At 37.2% G+C, this 18508-nt stretch overlaps 2 protein-coding genes and 1 pseudogene across 2 annotated transcripts; 1 reads left to right on the plus strand and 2 right to left on the minus strand.

The window, feature by feature from the left end:
* Nucleotides 1-3150: 3150 nt before the first annotated feature.
* LOC126690376 (uncharacterized) lies at nt 3151-3678 on the minus strand. Its single transcript, XM_050385481.1, has one exon. It carries the CDS (start codon nt 3676-3678, stop codon nt 3151-3153), a length of 528 nt encoding a protein of 175 aa, XP_050241438.1.
* Nucleotides 3679-4915: 1237 nt separating this feature from the next.
* Nucleotides 4916-9567, minus strand: LOC126690377 (perakine reductase-like; annotated as a pseudogene).
* A 1109-nt stretch (nt 9568-10676) lies between these two features.
* On the plus strand, nt 10677-14327 carry LOC126689527 (transmembrane emp24 domain-containing protein p24beta3). The gene is made up of 4 exons (XM_050384768.1): nt 10677-10972; nt 12382-12568; nt 12775-12882; nt 14007-14327. The coding sequence occupies exons 1-4, from the start codon at nt 10760-10762 to the stop codon at nt 14138-14140; spliced, it is 642 nt and encodes a 213-aa protein (XP_050240725.1). The 5' UTR covers nt 10677-10759; the 3' UTR covers nt 14141-14327.
* Nucleotides 14328-18508: the final 4181 nt, after the last annotated feature.

An 18508-nucleotide genomic window follows, 5' to 3' on the forward strand; every position in this document is an offset into this window, starting at 1 on the left:
GCATGGACGACCTTGTGGACAAGTGACTTGGCTTCTGAGTGATTGCCACCCACTCTCTCATGAACTTCTCTCAGTACGTAGTTTGTTTCGTCCGGAGCCAAGCATCTAAGATAAGGTTGAGAAAAACCTCTCTTGTATAGCACTTTGTCCATAAGAATGTACCTAGCCGATCTCACCCTCAACTTCCTGGCTTCGTCCTTCTCTTCTGGTAGTCGTCCATCTCTCAAGTATGATATAATCAGGGTCATCCAATTTCCTCTGCTCTCCACCTGTTATACTTCTGGGATATCTATACTTGGCATATACTGAACTTCATCAAATTCATCCATAGATTCATTTGCTAAGGCTACTTTTACTATGGTATTAGCTTCCACGTTCTCCTCCCTTAGGATTTGAACAAAGTCAACCTTTTCAAATCTTTTCATAAGGCGGATCACCCTACTAAGGTATTTTCTCATCCGTTTTTCCTTTGCCTCATACATCCCATTTACTTGCCCCATAACCAACTGAGAATCCCCCAAGACGAGTATAGACTTGGCTTCCACAGACTTGGCTAATTCTAGCCCTTTGAGAGGGGCTTCATACTCGACTTCATTGTTAGTTGCTTGGTACTGCAGACGAACCTTATGTTTCAGTTTGTCTCCTTCTGGGGATTGTAGGACCACACCAATTCCACCTGCATGCCGTGTAGACGAACCATCCACATGGACAACCCATCTCTTACTGTCCTCTGTCTCATCATGATTTGCGGTAAACTCCGCAATGAAATCTGCTAGTGCTTGAGCTTTTATGGCATGCCTTGGTTGATATCTAATGTCAAACTCACTGAGCTCTACAACCCACTGGATCAATTGTCCTGCAGCTTCTAGTCTATTCATCGCCTTCTTGAGTGGATGATCTGTCATGACATTAATGACATGTGCTTGGAAATAATGCCTCAGCTTCCTGGAAGCAGTGATCAATGCAAAGGCTAATTTCTCCATTTGTGGATACCGTCCTTCCGCTCCCCTCAATGCCTTACTCGTATAGTACACAAGTCTTTACACTTATCTTCTTCTCTGATCAATGCTGAACTCACGGCATGCGGGGTTGCTGCTAAGTATAAATACAACTCCTCTCCCACCACGGACGGACTCAGTAATGGAGCCATGGTAAGGTATGCCTTCAAATCTTCGAAAGCTCTCTGACACTCATCGGTCCATTCGAATGCTTTTCTAAGAACCTTAAAAAATGGCAAACATTTGTCAGTGGTTTTAGAGACAAACCTGTTAAGTGTGGTAACTCATCCAGTGAGGGTTGGATTTCTTTGGTATTTTGCGGAGGCTTCATGTCTAGTATTACTTGAATTTTATCAGGATTCACTTCAATTCCCCTGTGGGAGACCATAAAGCCAAGGAATTTCCCTAATGATACTCCAAAAGCACATTTGCTAGGATTCAGTTTCATGCGATACTGTCTTGGTGTGTCAAATGTCTCCTGCAGGTCGTCTAGATGCCTACCTTCATCCTGACTCTTCACTAGCATGTCATCTACATAGACTTCCATATTCCGCCCAATCTGCGGACGAAACATGTGGTTGACCAATCTCTGATATGTCGCCCCTGCATTCTTTAAGCCAAATGGCATTACCTTATAACAGAATAAGCCTTGACTGGTGACAAAGGATGTTTTCTCTTGGTCTGCCTCGTCCATCCTTATCTGATTGTATCTAGAAAAAACATCCATGAAACTAAGCAATTTGTGGCCCGTAGTAGAGTCTACCAACTGGTCAATGCGTGGCAACGAATAACTATCCTTGGGGCAAGCCTTGTTTAAGTCAGTGAAATCTACGCACATTCTCCACTTGCCGTTTGCCTTTTTGACCATTACTACATTGGCCAACCAATCCGGATAGTACACTTCGAGAATAAACTTCACCACAATCAACTTTTGGACTTCGTCTTTGATAGCATCATCCCTCTCAGGGGCAAACACCCTCTTCTTTTGTCGCATTGGCTTGGAGGAAGGATATACATTCAGAAGGTGGGTAATAACACTAGAGTCTATACCCGGCATGTCCTCATGACTCCAAGCAAACACATCAATATTTTTCTTCAAAAACTGGACGAGGTCCTTCTTAATCTTCTCCTCTAGATCTGCTCCAACCCTGGTACACCTCTTAGGGTTATTGTCGTCCAAGAAAATATCTTCCAATGCTTCAGTAGGCTCTACTACAACTCTCTTTTCTTCAATATTCATGGCTTGAACTTGTTCTTCCATGGCCAACATGGCCAGGTAACATTCCCTTGCTACTAGTTGGTCTCCTTGTACCTGCCCTACTCCGTGTTCTGTTGGAAACTTGACTGATAGGTGGTAAGTAGAGGTAACAGCCTTCCAACTATTTAAAGTTGGTCTTCCAATTATGGCGTTGTAAAAGGATGAACAATCTACCACAAGGAAGTTCACATCCTTGGTGATTTGTTGTGGGTATGCCCCCACTACCACTAATAAGGAAATAGTACCCACGGGTTGTACCTTCATTCCACTAAAACCTACTAGGGGAGAGTTTACTGGACAGAGCTGGTCTCGTCCTAACCTCATCTGCTGAAAAGCTGGATAATATAAAATGTCCGTCGAGTTTCCGTTATCCACTAGGACTCTTCTAGTTGTGTAGCCAGCAATTAGTAAGGAGATGATGATAGCATCATCATGTGGGTGATGAATTCTCTTAGCGTCTTCGTCCGTGAAGGTGATCGCTTGTTCATCCATGGACCTTGCTCTCGGAGATCATCCAGAAAGTTGAACGCTCTGCACTACCTTCAAGTATGCTTTCTTGGACTTAGACGACTGGCCTGTCGAGCTTCCCCCTATAATGACTCTTATTTCTCCGAGCGGTGGTCGCAATGATTCTTCCATCTTTCCTTTCAGTTTCTCGTCCCTGTGGTCTCGTCCAAGGAAATTCCTCAACTTCCCTTGCCTTATGAGACTTTCAATTTGCTGCTTTAAATCAAAACACTCGTCTGTATTATGACCAAGATTCCTATGGAAGCGACAATACTTGTTCCTATTGCGCTTATTGGGATCTCCCTTCATTTTCTCCGGCCACTTCAAGGAAGGATCATCCTTGATTTGCATAAGGACCTGCTCAAGTGGCATATTCAAAGGGGTATATTACTGGTTCGGTGTTGAAGAGCCTGGCTTCTTATTATCTCGGTCTTTCCTTTCTTCCGTCTGTCCCTTCTTTGAACGAGAGCCTTGCTCAGGATGGCGACTAGGGTTTGCCTCTACTCTCTCAGATCTCTTCCTCTTCTTAGCAATGATCGCGTCTTCTGCGTTCATAAAATTTTGAGTCGAATGGATAAGTTCGGCCATGGACTGTGGCTCTTTTTCATAGAGTTTATGTATAAACAAATCCGAATTCACCCCATTATGGAAGGCCGCCAATAGGAGCTTGTCATCTGCTTCGTCCACACTCAGGGCTTCTCTGTTGAAACGGGTGATAAACGACCGCAAGCTCTCGTTCTCCCCCTGCTCTATGGTCAACAAGTTGGACGAGGAACGCTTGTGCCTCTGTCCGCCAATGAAATTATTAACAAACAACTTGCTCAACTCTTCAAAAGAACTTACCAAATTTTGGGGTATTTTGTTGAACCAAACTCGTGTTGGGCCTATGAGGGTAGTAGGGAAGGCTCTACACATTATTTTGTTGGACACCCCTTGAAGATGCATGGTGGTCTTAAAGGTGGCGATGTGATCAAACGAGTCGAGTGTTCCATTATACGAATCCAGAGAAGGCAACTTGAACTTTGATGGTAGAGGGTGACCGTTGATGGAAGCCGTAAAGGAGGAATCAGTTCTGTGAACCAAATCTTCTATTGGATTTGCCCTTCTCATATTCTCTTTCATTTCCTCCATGACTTTCTTCATTTGGTCCATCTCTTTTTTCAAGTGTGGTACCATTCGTGAAGTGGTGCCTCTTAACTGACTTCCAATTTCAGTATTTTCTCTATCACTATGACTCTGTGTTTGTCCTTATTCTTCACGTGTCTGCCTCCTCAAATTAATCTTCATTCTTAACTCTTGATTTTGGCGAGTCAACTCCGCCATAGATTGCACATGTTGGACAGATGATGTCTGCATGACCGGTGCAGATTGGCGATCGCGATGAGGGTTACTTGAAGCATCCCTACTTCCCTAATGGCCTGGGCTAGTAGCCTTCGATCTGGTCCGAACCATCAACCTTTTGTCACGGAGAAGTAAACTGTAAAACAATCTTCTTTCCACAGACGGCACCAACTGATAGTTCCTTGGATATCAGTAGGTTGATAAGTCTCGAGCGCTGATGATCTTTGGGTTGGATCCTGAAAACAAGAACACTAAATCAGAGGAGACCGGTGGGGACCGGCCAAAAGTCCTCCGATGGTGAAGTTAGTGAACTTGGAATTCTCTGTGAGAAGGGAGTGATTTCTTGAATAAAAATGTCTGAATGCCTTACCTTCTCATCGAAGAATCCTTATATAGTATGTGTGGAACGGTTATCTGTTTAATAACCGTTCCTAATGTCGAGGAGTCCGGAGATTTTGGAGGTAACTTCCATAACCGCCATGGAAGTTACCTCAGTTGGACTTGCGTTCCATGGAGAATTTGGCACTTAGTAGTTCAATCCAATGAACTCGTCCATCCTTCATCAAGGACGGACGAGACTATCAAGGACGGGTCGTCCTTGTCCAAATGACTAAGGATGGACAAGCTTCCCATGGGACCTCGTCCATCTAAAGACGGACGAGGTCAACCTGGAAGCTTGGGATGATCACCTTGTTTGCCTGGTTCGCCTTTGCTGGTCTTTTATTGGACGAGCCATATGGACGAGTTCAGGAGTTGGTGTTTTTTGTGACACCATCAAATATTGGTCTGCCTTTATGACAATAGTTTGTGATTACTTTGGTGGGATATATGCAAACTTCCAAGCATACTGAGGAAGGGCTATTAGTCTATGGCCAACAACTTCATCAATGGGCACAGCGTCACAAATTTCTTTCAAATCATCTTCAGAGAGCTTTACAGCCAAGGAACCAATGTTGGTATCAAGGTTTCTAACTTTAGTTGTGCCTGTATAACATCAACAAGATAGAGAAAGAAGAAAAATCATCCATGGGATAAAAATCTCAAAAAATGCCTAAAAGCAGTGCTTATCAATCAAGATAATATATAGAATATAGGCACAGTTTGATAAAGAAAAATTGTAGTTTCTTTCTCATAAATATATTAAAACAGAAATACATCAAACTAGATAAATAATTATTAGAAATTCATTTTGCATGCTAATGAATAAAACTATTATTAAGTTAATTATACGAAGAAAAAAAATAGAAATTGAAAATGTCAATTACACCAGGGATTGGGATGATGTCGTCACCCTAATGGAGAAGCCATGCTAAAGCCAGTTGAGGAGTAGCACAGGCATGCTTTTCAGCCTGTTTAGCAAGTTTGCTATAAAGAATTTTGTTCTTCTCTAAATTCTCCCCATTGAACCTTGGAAATGTATTCTGTGACAAGAACATAGATATGACTTTTAAAAGCACATTCCAGTATTCATGTTACAAACCCAAAAAAAAAAAAAAAAAAAAAAAAAAAAAGAAGAAGAAGTCATTCACTAATATTTTCATGCTAGTAAGAGATTCTGTCTTTAGCAAAAATTAAGATTACTTACTATCCATATGCATTATGCAATATATATGCACGACAAAGTGATTCCACGAAAGCAGAAAGTTAAGACTACATTTTATTTCATGTAACATACTATGAGAGTGCTTTTTTTCTTTAGCACACAGGCCAAAGGATCCTGGGCCAAATAGTTGTAGTTTGGTGGACTAGGCTTGGTTCACCGCAGCTAAATGGGGGCTGATTACGAACCAAGTTGTGCGCAAGTCACATAAATCTCCTCAAGGCAAAAATGCGATTCCTCCTAAGCAATAAAATATCATTATAAGTGTTTTAGTATCATAAAATGACCATTTACTCTTACAAAATAAATAAAATAAATATTCATAATATTCACAATGAGAAAGAGATTGAAATAGAATATTTAAGGCTTATCTTTTATCGTATAAACATTTAAAAGAATTCATTCACTTGGTACCCCAGACGTACTGTCGTGGGATCCCGGGGCGTATTAGGCCTGTAAGAACCTAGAATACTGATTCTCTACACTATAAAATCTTTTTCCATGCTTGTTATGCAATGGAGTTTTGTCCTTTCCCTTTACCTCTATAGGTCCTACACAAGAACAACTATACAATACGCATATCTTCAAATAATTGTTAGTTTCTTAGATTATGATATATATTTTAATACATATACATATATGTAAATGAATTTCATGATAATGATTCAGTCATGAGGATCCTGGCCCCAATTCTCACAGACTTAGTGCTTTTGCACAAAACTTGTGGGATTTGGAACTCAAGTCCGAGTGGCTTTGCTTGGGCATTACCTTCCAAGATGGTTAGGTGAGAAGGATTTTTGTGAGAGAGAGAGATATCTGATGTGTGTATGTTTTGGCATATATTTCTTTGGAGGCTAAGTGTGTCCAAGGCCCAAGTTGAAGTGAGGACCCCGGTAAAAGGACTCAGCTTTTGGCTGAGTAAAAAGAAAAACTAACAAGCAAGAATATATGTATTGAGCAGCAAGAAGCAGTAAAGGAAGATAATATAATAAAGAAATACTCGAAGTAATTGTTAGAAATCCTCAAATCAATATGAGATATTTCATTATTTTTCTTAATTATGGATTACAATGTGCTCACTAAGACATGTTACAAGGTCCAATAAGCTCAAAAATTACAGACTTAGATGGCTATCTAAGCCTCTAAGACTTGCAAAGTTTGAATCCCTTTGAATCCAAGTATGTTCTATAGTGGTTGTTTCTGGGATACCGAGCACTGTTTTCTTCTTTCTTTGAGTTTTTGATAGAGTTTTCTCAACGATTCTTATTATGATTCCCTATTTCTGAATTCCCTTTATTTGTTGGCTGTCTTCCCCTTTTATAGTGTCATTTTAGGGTTTGGATACCTCTGATTCTCCCCCTTTGGCTCCCTAGGTACCAGAGCCACTGTTATGTCAGCCACTTTAATGGCTGGTTCTTTCTCTGTTTCTGATAGTTTTCATCTTTTAGTGCTATTTCTCTAAAAGTCACTTGCTGACTTTCCATTCCGGGGCGTCCTTGGGTAGCTAACTTTCAATCCATCTTTTTTCAAGGTTTCTTACTTTTCAGACTCAGCTTTTGGTTGTCTTTCCTTGCTGTGATTTTTCCCAGGTGAGTGGAATCCATTTCTGCTAGGTTGAAGATTTTCCCAGCCACTTCCCCTTATAATTCTTCATTCTGGATTCCCCGAGGTACCAGCCTTTTGTTCATGAATTGTCACTCTCCAAGCTCTTTGGTTCTTTGCTGCACCACTGGGTGCTTGAGAAGGACATATCTGTTCTTCATTTCTTGTAATTCGTGGTACCCCTTTTGAGCTGTCTCAATCCCACGTTAGCTGTGCTGCACGTCCCGAGGATCCCGAGCCTCTGGCAGCCTCTAGGTATCCTGGCCCAATTCTTTCACTGGACTTTGCTTGGTTTTTTTTAATGGTCTTTTTGCTGGAAATTTGAACATACATAGGGCCTTGATGTTGATTTTTCTTGCTACTTGAATTGGGTCTTCTTAACTTCATTAATTGGGCCTTCTTTTGTTAAGACCCATGGTCTTTCCATACTTTTCATGGAATGAGCTTTCTTGTGAAATTTTGGCCCTCAACACATACCAATACACTCTCAGTAGGCAAGCTCTCAAGAACTGCCTTCCCAGCAAAGAACCCACGGCCAAGAGGGTTGTATGCAACTATTCCAATACCAAGCTCCCTGCAAGTTATAAACAGGTGGCAGTTCACTTGAATCATGCAGCACAAATTATATCTTAAAGGGGTTTCAGAATAATCAAGAACAGAAAAGTATAAATAAACTTAAGAATCAGCATTAAAATGGGATAAAAATTGTTAGGTTTTAAATACTTAGGATTTTATGTATTTAGAACTCTAATGTGTATTGTTGGCAAACCATGATCAAAACAATATGTTTAGTCGTGTTTAGACTTGCTCAAAGTTGGTTCATGTATGTAAAGTTGGAATAAGCTGATGCAGAATTTATTTATGCTTCTCGGCCTGATTCGATCAATCGAAAATCGGGTCAAATGCGTTTTCTGCAGAATTCCAACTCAGCCCTAGTTTTGTTTTAAAACATTTAGGCTTTTCTAATTTGCCCTAGGTATATAAGGCAAACCCTAGCCACGTTTTTGTGTTGCTCATATTGCTTTTTGTATAAATCTCTTGTGAAATCTGTGAGGAGTTTTCCTTTACACAAGTTTAGGATTATCAAGAAGGAGATTCATTCAAGAACTTGATGATCATTCAGTTGTTGCCATAAGAACTTAAAGAAACACAAACGGGTGTGCTTGTACTTGTTGGAGAATCCTAGAAAGAAGAAGTCTGTGGTTTCGGAGCTTGCACGTGGTCGTGTCAGTAAGTTTCTACTAGTGGGTAGCAATAGGATGTTAATGGTCTAAGTCCTGTTGAACAACTTCGATTCTTTCATAGTGGATTCTTTCATAGTGGATTCAGGCCAACTTCGATTTTTGCACCCTCTAAATTATAGGGTTTAAAAGTGTATTTTCCCCATCAAAAGTTAATATACTTCTTTTAATAAATTTGCTCTTGAATTTAATCCATGTTTGGACTGCACAAAGCATGTTTTAGTTACTTATTCACACAACAACAAGTGATGTGTGAATGATATTTTTACTTGCTTTGCCTTGCTCGTGCCCAACAACTCAAGCAACTTCTCCATAAACCTCCCTTGTGAAAGTGGGAGAAGGACGCATTGAATATAACAATAAAAATTTGAAAAATCAAAACATTTGGTACTGGTTTGATCCACAGTACTAACGTGGAATTAATAAACCAAGCCTTCATTAATCAAGGGGACTATCATTAATCCCAATACAAAAGTGGGTCATGGTAGTAATAGAAATTCCAAACACTAATGATAGAATCGCATGAAATTTGGCAAACTGAAAAGAAATGATGTGAGAGCAAAACTCATGGCTTTTTGCCATGATTTCAGTTGTTTTTTTCCCAAATTCCTTGATTAGATTTAACAAATTTGTAATTTATGAAATTTTTATTCCTTTTTTTTTTATCATTTTTGTTTTAGAACTCAAAATTGAGTATTGTGGGCTTTATGACATTTCTTAGGGTAAGTAGTATCAATTTATGTGATTATCTCAAATTTACATTTTTTTTTTTCTAAATTCGTACTTAACACGAATTAGGATTTATCTATATGTGCCTATATAAAATTAGAGGATGTAACTCAAGCACTCTTATGCTATTCTTCTTGGAATAAAAGTATTCTATTTCTTGTGAAAAATTCGCTGTGTTACACTCGCACACTAATGAAAAATGGTCATTTAATGTCATAATTCTGGTTAAAATTTCAAAAAATATACAGAAATATTAAATAATTACCTTTCCAACCATGATTTCATTATCATGATTATGGCCATAAAGATCTGATGTATCAAAGAAAGTGATGCCCCTATCAAATGCTTCCTTAATAACTGAACATCCAGCTGCATGAGAGAGAGGAGTGTTTTATAGTCCCGATAGTCCAACACATCCAAAGCCCAATTTAGAAACCTACTTAGCAGAAAAGGATCCATGAGGATTTGGAAGTCGGAGACTTATGTTTTATATATATATATATATATGCATGTATAGGAATGATAGCAGTTTTAAATTAGCGTAAATTAAAAAATGAGGAAACAAACGGAAAAACTGAAAAGTAAAAATGTTTAGAGACAATATATGTAACGCAGGTGATCGTTAAATTGAAAATCAGAAATCAGAAGAGCATGCAAATCTTGTGTGGGGGCCGTGTATTGATTATTGTTTCAATGAAAGATGATGATGAAAGAAGAGAGTAGTGATGAGTAGCCAACTCAACTCTCGCATCTAATGGTATTATCATATTCACATATGTATCCAAACTGTGCAACTGCTAGCTAGCTCGACTGGTAGCTATGAAATTTAAAGAAAAAGAAAGATCGAAGAGGCTGATCGAGTTCGAGGCTGACCTCTAATCCCTGAGTGCCCAGTTTGAGTAATGGTGATGGGATTTGGATCTGATGCTGCAGCAGCTTCACTTCCATTGTTAACTCTCGGACTCAAACACTGTTTTGTGAAATCCAGCTACCTAGCTATTACAACAAAGTCACAATTTATCGTTGGTTCAGACTTCTGACACTTGGATCATTTTTTTACTTTTTTAACATGTTTCTATTTTTAGTAACTCCCAGACCGTGCAGCTGCAACGCGCTATATATATATTGAGTATGACCAATGATTTGGTGGCCCCAACCTTAAAACTATGTCGTATCAACGTCTGCATTTTCAGAAAATAAAAACGACACCGTCTAATTAAATTAAGACCCAAAAAAAAAAAGCGACATCGTTTGAGGACCCCAAGCTACACGGTGTCGTATCGACGCCACAACTCGCCACATGGCGAGTTGTGATTAGTGAAGGCGTGAGTCAGTGGGGACACACATTACTCTCCGAAACCGAAACCGAAACCGAAACGCACTCTTTAAGAATGTGTTTCCTTCTTGTCCTTGAAATCTGAGAAGAAATTGAAAGTGAGAATTGAAACCCACCCACAAAATTGAAGGAAGGAGAATCAGGAAAATGGAGGTAAGGTCTGAGAAGAAGACGTGGATGGTGATGGTAATGGTACTATTGAGCTTGACTGGAAAAATATCCTCTTTATCGGTGACGGTAAACGAGGTCGAGTGCGTGTACGAGTACGTTCTCTACGAAGGCGACACCGTTTCAGGAAATTTCGTGGTGGTTGACCACGACATCTTCTGGAGCTCCGATCACCCCGGCATCGATTTCACCGTACACTCGCTAATCTCTTCTCTTCCTACGCTAATCTTTTCTTTTTAGCCTCAATTCACTTTTGATTTTTTAAATAAAGATTCAATTTTTTTTTTTTTTTTTTCATTTTGATTGGTTGCCCTAGATTTATTATGATTTCTTGTGGGGAAAAAGACAAATCTAAGCTCAAATTCAGTTTAGGAAATCACGAAATAAAGAAATTTTGTAACTTTATTTTTTTGTTTTTTGATTTCAGTTGTTGCATAGATTTGTTCTAAGCGTGTAATTTGGGAATTGATGCTACTTTTATGTGAGGGATGTGTTTTGCAATTCAAGGATTTGAGTGCTATGTTATCTTTTGCATCAACAAATTTATAGCTTTGTTAGAAATAGAAGAAGGTGTTTTATGTTTTTCGATTCTATCCATAACAAAACTACAACTTGTAGTTGTAGTGTTCTGTATGCGTTTCAATCTGTATTGTGAGTTTATGATTTTAAGGTTTGCTTTAGACACAATATTGTTGATATCGTATTTGCTGCTATTGTCGTCACTATATCATCAATGGATCCAATACAAATACACAGGGTTTCCCCTACTAGCGGTGCATTGCATCGAACCCCAGCTGCATTCAGAAGCGGGCAAGGGCTAGTTAGGGCATATAATATAGTGTATGACTTTGAATAGAATAGAACAGCAGAAAATAATACACTAGGTCAACCCTGACTAGACTGTTGAGGATTTGATTTGCTTCTGTTGTCCCCAAATCCAAGATTAACACTGATATCTTTAATTAGATGTGTTTGGATGTCTTCTAATGATTAATTTGACTACTTGGTGTTGAATCATAAACTCTCATAGTGACTTGAGAAATAAAGTTCTAGTGAATTTTTAATGATGCAAAAGATTTGGCCGATAATCCCTCTTGTAAGGTGCATTGGGTAGGACAAAAAAAGTGAGGACAGAAAAGGATGGAGACAAAATAGAAGATGGATTGGTATTTTCTCTTGTTTGGTAGAGTAGAAAAGTGAAAGGAAGGAAATAAGAAGAGATGATTATTTTCTCTTGTTTGGTATTTTCTCTTCTTTCCCTTTTTTTTTCCCATCCTCCTTACATCTTTCCTCTCACTTTTCTATCCTCTCTATCAAACAATGCCTAAGAAGTTTGAATGATGTTCTGCCCACTTATAAATAACTTAATAATAAAATAAAAAAGGAGGAAAAGTTGAAAGAGTTCTTTGTGTGCGTGTGTGCGTGTGTGTGTTTGTGTTTGCTAAGTGAAGATGGGGGGGATCAAACACTGGAAGTATACCCACCATGGTGGTGGAAATGCCAATAGGCCAAAGGGACATTGGTAGTTGAAGGAGTTTTTATATTTAGTCTCAAATTAGTCATTTATGAATAATACATCCTAATTGTGGTGTTTTGTGCAGGTGACATCTCCCGCAGGTAACGTGGTGCAAAGTTTAAAGGGTGTTTCTGGGGACAAGTTTGACTTCAAGGCCCCACGAAGCGGAATGTACAAATTCTGTTTTCATAATCCTTACTCAACACCAGAGACTGTTTCTTTCTACATTCATGTCGGTCATATTCCCAATGAGCATGACCTTGCCAAAGATGGTTTGTTAAAATCTCTGACAATTTGTTGTTATTAGATGATTCTGATAGTCTACCATCATCTATATATATTCAAATATGAAATTTTATAAGAAATAAAATTTACCGATTATTTTAATGAAGCGCTATTTGCCCAAACAACATGTTTGAGGCTGATACGCCCGCTCTTGTTTTGCCCTACCTTTTAACATTACCCGGTGGCTTTTCAGAACATTTGGACCCAGTAAATGTTAAAATTGCTGAGCTGAGAGAGGCATTGGAGTCTGTTACAGCAGAGCAGAAGTACTTAAAAGCACGTGATACTCGGCATCGTCATAGTAAGTAGTTCTCTTTTCTATTAATTTAACTGATGATCATGGTTTGAAATAATCATGTCCTTTTGTGGTGTTTTACAAGCAATTCTAGATATATGCCTAATTCATGGACAGAATTTATTTCCCATCTGCTATGGTTGCACCCCTTTTGTCTTTTCTGTGTCTGACACTAGACAGCCATGTATTTGCTTTTGTGATTACTGCAGGGAAAATATAAACTCTCATTTTTGTGTGCAAGTTCAGGGAAATGTTCAGTAAATATGCATAACATGATGTTTTTAGCATCAGTAACATAAAGCTGTTAATAACATGGATAGATTCATTTCCTCGTTGTATCAAAAAATGCATGATGCATGCCCTCTACCGTAATTTACTGTTAATTCACTTGTAAGCCTTAAAATTGTTTGTTAAATCCATATATGTATATATATATATATAAGTAATGATATTTTGTTGAAAAAAGAACTGCCTCACATACACATGGGTATACAAAGTAGTCTTGAAGAGATACAAAAAGAGATAATTACATCTAAATGAAAGAGAATCAGGGAAATCTATGATGGAATGTATCTCAATTTGACCCAAAACACCACTTTTCAAACAAAGTTCTTAAGAAAGATGATTTTAGCTGAATAATTTAGATGCTGTTGGTGGGCATAATCTTTCTACAAACTATGGTCATTCCACAATCCATACAAGGGCACCAGAATTACATCTCTTAAGGAATGCAATATTTTCTTTATTTCTTTCCTTATTCCTCATATCTATCAAGAAAACCTAGATGGGTGATTGTATATTATGGTGGTAGAAACTCTTTGAGGAGCTTGATAGGGCGTCTGGTAGTAAACCATTAAGCAAAGAGCCTTTTCCATGTGGGAAGTGGCAATGCTACAATATCCCAACCTTGTTGCTTGTTCATTGTACCTGTCTAAAATGTCAAAGATGAATCACTAACTCATTATTTAGTTGGTCCTAGACATCTTTAATGTGCTTCTTGTTTGTTGTTTTGCTGCTTCTGAATATATCTATTCCTATATTCCATCGATTCACAAGATCATTTTCAAGATTTTATGTTGGGCAAAATGACAACTTCTTACCAATTACTTACCACTGTGTTTCTGCTGCAGCAAACGAGAGCACCCGAAATCGTGTTATATTCTACACTGTTGGAGAGTATCTTTTGCTGGCTATTGCAAGTGGTCTGCAAGTTATCTATATACGGCAGCTCTTCAGCAAATCTGTGGGGTACAACCGAGTTTGAGCTGCCTGATTAATGTTTGTCTGTTTAGCACTAGATGAGGCTTATAGATGAGTTTCTTTTGTGAAACAAAAATATGTTGGTTTATACTTTATACTATTAATTTATTGCGTCTGAACTACAATGTGAGTTTTAAGCAAAATGACTGATTTAGCTTACCTTAAATTCAGATTTTCGTGGTTTTAGAAAATGGGTGTGGATTGTGATGAATAGAAACAATAGTAGTTTTTTTTTTTTTTTCTTGAAATAAAGAATATTCAAATCATGCATGGTGTGAGCTAATATGGGTGCCAGAAATGATTTAATTTGAATAGCTATTGGATGGTACTTGTCAATGGATAGAGATGCATACCATTCAATGGGATCCAATGGCTATTGGGACATTCAAGGGACTCAACTCTGATAAATTGTGGTAACCTCAGTACCAGATTGAAGGTTGCCTTTTGGGCCATACTGGGAATGTCGAATATGTTTTGAACATTAGAAGCGTATGATTTAGTCCATCAGCGTATAGAAACCTGTCCAGGACGTTGACAAAATTGGGCCGGGGTTTTCCCTTTCATATATAATGCCTGGGCTTCCGATTCTTTTTTTTTTTTTTTTTTGCTAACCGGCTTCCGATTCTATTTTAGGATAATATGCATGGGAGTTTGAATGCTCGGGAATGTTATTATGTTTACTTTGTTTTGATTAGTAATGTAATTAGAATTTTGGGAATATGAAACCCCATCTTTGGTTTATTGCTAATAATTATTTTTTCCTCCCAAAATATCTGAGGTTTATAAATACAATATTAAGTGTCTTGTTCTGATGACAAAAAGTTATCATCAGGAGTGGACGAAATAGGTTAAAATTTTCTTTAAAAATATATATATATGTATTGCCAATGATGTATAAGCTCAAGTCAAGTAAAAAAAAAAAAAAAATCTAAAACCTCTTCCTCTTATAAGTTCAAGAGTTAAAGGTGAGATCGGAGGGCCCAAAAACTTTACTCAATAAAAATTATTTTTTTAAAATCATCTTCTCTTTGGACATTGTGCATTGTAATAATGTGTTTCTCTATTTGCAGTAATTTAAAAGCAAAAATTTTCAATCTCCCAAATACATGAAAGGTGAATGTGGATACCAATCTTATAAAAAAAGAATCTGAGATTTTATGAAAATGAAGATTTGGTGAGAATTCAAATACCATTCGTATTTAGATTCTTGTGAGTTTATTCATAGCTAAAAATCATAATATTTATAAATCCTATGAAAATTTCATGAATCTTAAAAGATTAGCTTGAATAAAACATCTTGCTATATTATTCTATAGCTCAGATGTTGAAAACATATACTTTTATGTTGGTAAGATTTTTTTGTTTTGACATTAACATTGAGTTGGAAAACGATGTCTTAACTTCCCTTATTTAGTTTCGTGTAAGATAGAATTGTTTTTCAAAAAAATTTAGTAAGAGATAACTCTATCTCATGTCAAGTTCAATAAGGAAAGTAAAAATATAGAACTGTTTTTCCTAATACTACCAAATACAAAAAAAAAAAAAAAAAAAAAAAAAAAAAAAAAAGCAAGAAAACTATCTTCATTGAAATAAATGAAGCATAAACACCTTAAAGAAGGGAGCATTCAACCCATAGTTTTGCTCAAAGATGTTCGTTCACATTTGTGTGTGTGTGTAAATAATAGAAGGGCACATCTTAAAATTGTGCATCATTGATTACTCATGAACTATGGGCACATCGTTGGATAATGCATAACTTCGTACTTACCTATGGTTTGTAGCCCAAATTGACACCTAAAGCATAGATCCTATCATTCAAATTTCAAAGGCAAGGGAGAGTGAGAAATCACCAATAGTACTCCCCCTAAGCAAATCGCAACAAGCCCTATCAAATTCAAATAGAGCCAAAACCTTGCTTTGTCTTGAGGAGGATTTCAACTAGATTGATTTCACTCTAATACCATGTAATAAAAGTATAAACAAATAGAGAAACTAAGCAACATTTTTAATGTGATTTAGCTCTCAAGGCCTACATACACAAGTTTTTTTTTTTTTTTTTTTGGTGTATCGCATCGCTATAGAGGTGGGTTTATACATATGTCTTTAACATATTCTTGCAATTATATTCAACAAAACATTCCAAGATTTTATGAATTGAACTAACTAGAATTACCTTCTTTTATACTATTGTGCGCACCTGTTTCTCGGTTAATAGGCCAACTATGTGATTAGGCTCACAATTTACTTATTATCGTGGGTTTATGGGTATCTTATAATAGGAAGTTCCTCAGGATAAAGATTAAGGCCCACAAGGACTATTAATCAGGCTAACCGAACACTTTTGATTTTGTGTTTCCTCACTCGTTCTCTCTCTATTCACTAGTTCTCTATTATCCAATGTCTAACCCCTTTCTCTCCTACGTTTCTCATATTTATAGTCTTCCTCAAGTGGGTCAACAATGATTGCCTTTAACATTTCTCGTGTGGATGAGGCCCTTTAGGATTATTCCTGATGTATATGGGTCCCATCTTGGAAATGGGGGGTTTCGGGCTTTAGGACTCTCAATAGACATCAAGTGTTGCTCGGTGGCAGTATTTTTAAAGGCATTATTGAGGTATTCCATGGACTGAACTCCGAACATAGTTGGACTCGGAGAAGCCTTTAATCGAGAATCTGCTCCCCGAGCAATACTGGTTGGGCCTACTATGGGAGTTGCACCATCCCTATGGCCCATGGGACTGTTGGTGGTGGGCCGACCACCATACAACTATATTTCTTCTTCTTGTTCTTCTTCTTCTTCCTTTAAAATCAATAGTTATAATGGGAGAGGATGAGATTAAAACCATTATGTCTCCATTAGAAACACTAGAAGATACCAATTTGTTAAACTACAAGATTCTTAGGTTACCCTATAATTCATTTTGTTGTCTTTCCAAATGTAAACTATTATTAGACATGTCAAACAAGATTATACTTGTGCTGAGGCTAGTTTCAATCAGTTTTGTTGGCCTTAAAAAAAAAATAATGGTATTCAATTGCTCACTGCATCTATGTAAGATTGGAAAATAAATTCCCTTGCATATATTCGGGAAAAATAAAATAAACAACTAATAAAATTGTATTTGAAACTTTTAATCTTCTAATAAGATATATTCATTTAAAAATTTGGAAAGGGTATGCACATATAAGAGTATAGAAATCAGAAATTTATTGTTGAAATTTTATATATTTGTTTAACCTAATTGTTTACAAAATCTGATGAACGAGTAGAAGCATGCTTCCCATTAAAAAAAAAAAAAAAAAGTAGAAGCATGCCTAGTTGAACACTTGGAGCCTGTTTGGGTAAGCGTTTTTCATCACTCAATTTCCGTCACTCAATTTCCATCACTTATCACTCATCACTCATAACTCATAACTCATCACTCATTTTTTCACACTCATTTGGCAACATCACTTTTATTTTCATCACTCAATTTTTTCACACTATTCATGGGTCCCACACCTGTCAGCCAGTACAGTTTTTTTTTTTTTTTTAGTACCCAACTCACCGAAGCTAATATATATATATATAAAAAAAAAAAAAAAAAAAAACCAAACCGAACAGCCAACCCAGGAAAAGAAAAAAAAAAAAAAAAAAACCGAACAGCCAACCCAGGGAAAAAAAAAAAAAAAAAAAACTGAACGGCCAACCCAGGAAAAGAAAAAAAAAAGTCAAAAGGTGGTCAAAAGTTGCGGCTGTGGGTCCCTCATGTGTGTTTATTTACGGAAATGCCATTGAGTTATGAGTTATGGAAACTGAAAACAGTCTTTTGTTGTTTTCAGTTTCCATAACTCATAACTCAAAAATCAGAGAATTGAGTGATAGAAACAGAGTTATCGTTTGGCCAAACAACATTTTTACTATTGGTCACACCATTTTTGAGTTATGAGTTATGGAAACAGAGAATTGAGTTATCAAAAAACTCAATCCAAACAGCCTCTTGGACTCCTGTTGAGTCTATTCAAAAATAACAGTAGCTTTTAACTTTATTGAAAGCCATGAACATTGCCATTGTGAATATTCTGAACATTCCAACTGCAACAGTACTATATAAATGATAAGAGAAATTTAAAGGACACAATAAATTTTACAAATTTTAACCTAAAAAATTAGAATTGAAACAACATCTTTTTTATATAAATGTCATTTGATTGATACCAATCACAGTTTAATATGTCACCAACCTTTAACAGTTTAACCCATGGGATTACTTACACTTTTTTCTTTTTTTAAATTTATTATTTCGGCCACCTTTTCTTTATGCCTCTACTTTCTCAAACTACTATTCTTATTCTATATTAAACAGTGAGTCTGTGACCACCGCCACATGA

Source organism: Quercus robur, chromosome 6 (assembly GCF_932294415.1).
Source record: "Quercus robur chromosome 6, dhQueRobu3.1, whole genome shotgun sequence".
NCBI lineage: Eukaryota > Viridiplantae > Streptophyta > Magnoliopsida > Fagales > Fagaceae > Quercus > Quercus robur.